General features: G+C 39.7%; 1 protein-coding gene across 1 annotated transcript; it reads left to right on the forward strand.

The window, feature by feature from the left end:
* The first annotated feature begins 1,657 nt into the window (after positions 1-1,657).
* Positions 1,658-2,539, forward strand: LOC148154191 (uncharacterized). The gene has a single exon (XM_088016060.1). It carries the CDS (start codon positions 1,658-1,660, stop codon positions 2,537-2,539), a length of 882 nt encoding a protein of 293 aa, XP_087872186.1.
* The last annotated feature ends 2,619 nt before the right edge of the window (positions 2,540-5,158 follow it).

Genomic DNA, 5,158 nt, shown 5'->3' on the forward strand with positions numbered 1-5,158 from the left:
TCCTCTGATGCGTCACCAGATTTGTTGAACTTTGCTGCTGCTTGCAGCTTCTGATTCTCCAAGTGCAAAACAAATCTTCTATATTTGCATCGACTTCTTGCTTATTTAAAGCAATCAGTTTAAATGAGTACTTTGGTTTTATGTGTGCATCTAAATTAATGTTATATTCAAATCCAAATACATAAATCCAAATAGTATTAAAGTCAGCAGGATGTTTGAAGAACATTTGATGGATTTTTTTTTAAATGATGAACTAGATTACAAAAAAGTTATTGAGAAACATAGTAAAGAAATTAAACGTTGTGTGTTAGTTGTACATCAAGGTAAAAACGGTGAACATAATGACCTGCAGTTGCATCATTAATCAAAAACTTCTTGTGCCAATACATTTATGTGGAAATTATTATAATTACCTTCCAACCCAAAGGCCTCATATCAGTTCATCTTTGTGACAGAGTTTTTGCAATGCAAACAATCCATATTTGAATTTTTCCTGACATGTTATGGATGAGAGTGAGGCTGAAACAGCTTCAAAACGACTCAGTAATAATCCAATAGAAACAGAAAACCACTTAATAACTGTCACTGATGAGCAAATGACATAGTTATGATTTTAAGCTCAAAAACGTCGATTTCACACGATCCCCACAATTACATTCTTGGTTATCTTTTCACATTTCTGGCATTTTTTTGATGTGTGTTGATGCTAAATGTTGTTCACTTTCATAATTTAGGTTTAAACAACATTTAAAAACAAAAGAATTGGTTAGATGCTCCCAGAGTTAATTAACACTGAATGAGTTTTGATGCTGCCAGCTGAAAATGTTTAGGTTTTATACATAACGACTCCAGGCCCCTGATTTCACATCTTCCTAATCAGGTTCAGGGCCACATTTTGTTGATTCTGTTTGTTTTTGTTACCCAGAAAACTTTGAACATAATTTGAATAATTTCTTTCTCCATAAATTTGTTTCTGCAATGTAATAAATCTAATAAATGGCTAAAAGTGTCATTAATAATGTGGAAACTGACTGCATGTGTTTTGCATACCTGTCGGTGAAACCATGCTGCTTTGTCAGTGTTTGTTGTTGTTTTTCTTGCTCTTTGAATTGGACTCTATGCAGAGAGGTGGAGATAGAATCGCTGCCAAATATTTGGAGCGTAGAGCAGATATCTAAAGAAAGGACGTCAGACACAGCGACAGGCTTCGTGTGTTCAAGGTCGCCGTCTTTCTAATTTCTGAAGGTAAAATTTATTTCAATTCAACTTAAAAACACTTTATTGATCCCAAAGGGAGGTGAAATGTTGCAGCTCATTAACTAAAAGTCTTCAAAGCGTTATTGTTAGTCGTGACCTCCTGTAGCAGTCTGTATTACAGGGAACCTGAAGAAGCCTCTGACTGAAGACTCTCTGTCTCATGAAGAGGACGGTCAGGTTGTCCATAATTTTCTTGACATGATTTTCCTAACAGATATTCACTTTTGAAGATGAATGACACAAATGAACAAGTGTTTCCTATAGATCAGAAATCATATTAAAATTTTTTCTGTCTGATTAAAATGACCCAGAAATCCACATGTCAGTAAAATGAAGCTGTTCAAGCAGATTGATTTACTATTTGTACAATAGTTTTGCTTCCTGTGTGTTTTTCCTCCAGATGTCTGTGAGCGTTTCGTCTCCCTCCAATGACTCTGTCCTCCACGTTCCCAACCTGCCGTTAGACATCTGGTGCCTCGTCTCTGCTCCGAGCTCCTTCATGGTGACCGCCTACTTCATCAGCAGCATCCTCCTCGCCCTTCCTCTCTCCATCATCATCCTCCACCATGGCCTCCAACAATGGCGGCTGAAGTCCTTCACCTCCATCTCGACAACAAACCACTCCGACTACTTCACCTACCACCTGGCCATCGTCGAGCTGATTGGTGTTTTAGGACATTTTATTGGCCTCTTTGGAATTTTCTGTCCCCAGTATCAGACGTTCTTGACAGGGTTTTACATGTTCTCCTTTGCCTGGTTTGGGGAGTTGTATTTCCACGTGCTCACCTGTGTGGAGCGCTACCTGGCCGTCGTTCATCCCGTCACCTACCTCAGCCTGAGAAGCGACAGAGCGATCAGGACGCTGACCGTCTGCTGCATTTGGCTGATTTGTTTTGTGGAGCTCGGTTTGATGATGCGGGAGTTTTTCAACTTTTTGAATCTTTGCGTCTTAACCTTAGCGATGGTTTGTGTCTTCTTCTGCAGCGTTTCTGTCCTCTGTGCTCTGACTCGGCCCGGCCCGGGGGAGCAGAGGAAGACGATGAAGAGGATCGGTCGGTCAAAGCTGAGGGCGTTCTACACCATTCTGTCCATACTGGGAGTGCTGGTGGTGAGGTGTGCATGGTGTTTGTCTTGGGCAGTGTTGTACATATCTCAGGTCAGGTCAAACTGTTTTCTGATGACATATGACCTTTGGTTTAACCTGCCCTGCATTCTAGTGTTGCCTCTGCTTTTTCTGCACAGAACAGGGAAGTTAAAGTGCTGCAATGGCGGCAAACGTTAAGCCGTAAATGGACAGCAGTCAAACGGCGCCTTTTAACCTCCTAAAAACCTTCATGCTGCCAGACAAATGGGCTGCAGTGTTTTCACTGAGGATTCTTTCACTCCAGAAATATTTAGCTCACCTTTAGCAGATCACATTTTTTCCCTCAGACTCTCAGCTTGTTGTGTGAAAGCTGCTTTAGCTGCTATAGATGTTATATAAAATGTAATGACATGGGTCCAGTTTGGTGCTAAAATGTTTGGAAAACATCTGGTTCTGTTGGGTCGATGGCGGCTTGTTCTCACTCCGACTTCCTTCAAATTATGTAAAATGTCCATCGATTTTTGCAAATGTAAATTATCTGTGTTTGGATGTTGGTATTTATTGTGTTTCTGCTGAACTTTCCTGTTAATGGTTTGTAAAAGATCAGCAACATTATTTTAATTTTCATGTTGAAAAAATATTATTAGAGCAACTTTAATTTCTCCCTGAGCTGCTTAAACTTTAGGCCAAGAGGAAAAAGAGAAGATAATATTCATAAAAAGGAAGATGAGACACTAGATGGCAGTACAAATTGTACAAAGTCACTTGTTTCTTTAAAACGCCACGAATGTGCATAAAAAATTAAGTTGATCTGGATTTTTAACGCTGTACAACATGTAAATTGATCCTAATTAAATTGATTGTTGAACATGCTTATTCTTTTCATTTAACGTGTTAAAAACCTTAATAGTTGAACTGAAATGCTCATATTGTTGCCTTTATAGATACTACAGTTACATTATGTATTTTTCCTTAGATTTTTGTCTTATTGTTTTTAATTATGACACAAAAGTCCAAACACAAGAACCTCAGAGATACTTTGAAACACGTTGATGCTCAAGTTGTGATAAAGTCGAATCCATAACTGGTGAAAGTTTGACAACAGAGAGAAAATTCAGAATGATGAATAAATGTGAGTCAAGTGGGAAAAACTTTGCATTTATTCACATAAAAGTCATGAACTTTGAGTCGTGTTATTTGTGACTGAAAATGTTGGAAAATGACAGAATCAGTCGTGTTGATAATTCACTGTTCAGGAAAGAAAGACTTGTTAAAAACCATGAAATACAACAGATACTGGATGTAAAATGTAATAAATAATCACAATAATAAACAATGCACTGCCTATTTATGACTGTAGTTTATTTACATCTTACACAAAAACACAAAACATTAATAATAAATGGACAAATGGACATACATTTAAATGAAAAACTGCCAATACCCATGTAGTTTTTTAATACATAACTGAAAATGCTGAATTGTGTTTGCTTAGGGCTTTTATTGTGAATTTAAAATGGTTTTCTATCTGCCATCACTCATTGTCTTAATGCAAATAAACTATATTTAAATAAACTATATTTGCAGCCAATCAGCAGAGGGTTCTTCCACACCTGAGTCTACAGGATAAAGAGCCTCTGGAGTCCAGGGGCCATAACAAGACGAACCAAAATACAAAGCTGTGGAAATTTTGGAAATTTAAAAATGGAAATAATTCATCAAATAACAAGGACAGTTTTTTTCAGATCAGATTCTTTCAATAAAAACCTTATGAAACTTTAACAAAACTGCAGGTGTGTGTCTGTGTCTGGTGAATTTTTACTTAAAACATGTTTGATTTTCATTCACTGGGCAGAAAATCCAGATATTTTACTCAAGTAAGAGTAAAATGTATACTTTTTTCCAAAAGTTTGCTAGTTTTTACCCAACTCTGCTGTTCAGAACCAGATTCAAACTCTATTTTAAATCTAAGCGTTATGTAAAATCCCTGTCATGAACATAAGTGCAGGAAAAAACATCCAGATCTTTCCTAGTCTGAACTCTGAGCCGAGCTCCTGTTTCTCCTGAAGCACGCTAATCCCCCTGCTTTCTGCAGAAACATGAGAGGAAGAACCAAACTGCTGGGCAGGCAGAACCAGAATATGGACAGCCACATCCCACACTTTGTGTCCTCCCCCATTTTCAGTGAATTGAGCCTCAGTATGGAGAACAAGTTGCTCCCAGACCACAGCAGCAGCAGAGCCAGGACGGTTATGATGGTGTAGAAAGCTCTCAGCTTGGTCTGGTGGACTGGCTGACGGTCTCCAGCCCGATCCCCTGGCTTCGACTCAACCAACACACGAAGGACAGAAATGCCGAAGAAAAGAATCACGAGTAAACAGACGAAAATAGTACTTCCGGCTAACACTATGAGAGCCAGCTCATCCACAACATTCACAGTACCCATTGAGAGAGCAGAAAGAAACCAAGTCAAACCAAACACGGCGTTTCTGACTCTGACCATGTTTGCTGTCCTCAGGCCCAGGTAGGTGACGGGATGAACGACGGCCAGGTACCGCTCCATGCAGGTCAGGATGTGAAACAGCATCTGCGCTGTTAGCTTGAAAGGGAAGAAGTAGGAACCAACAACGATCAGGTGCGGGACGTCGGCATAGATGCCGCAGCAGCACAAGATGCAGCCGATTGTATGAGCCAGTTCAATGATCACCACTTGGTACGTGATGAGGTCGGAGTGAGTCGTCGGCGCGCCGGAGCGCAGCCATCGGCGACGTCCCACGTCGATAATCGGGACGTAAATATGGAGAAGTAGGACGGAGA

Source organism: Poecilia mexicana, unplaced genomic scaffold (genome assembly GCF_051168715.1).
Source record: "Poecilia mexicana isolate PSO_F unplaced genomic scaffold, ASM5116871v1 scaffold_18, whole genome shotgun sequence".
Lineage (NCBI taxonomy): Eukaryota > Metazoa > Chordata > Actinopteri > Cyprinodontiformes > Poeciliidae > Poecilia > Poecilia mexicana.

Coding starts and splice junctions, on each gene's coding strand:
- LOC148154191 (XM_088016060.1), top strand. CDS start 1,658: ATGTCTGTGAGCGTTTCGTCTCCCTCCAATGACTCTGTCCTCCACGTT.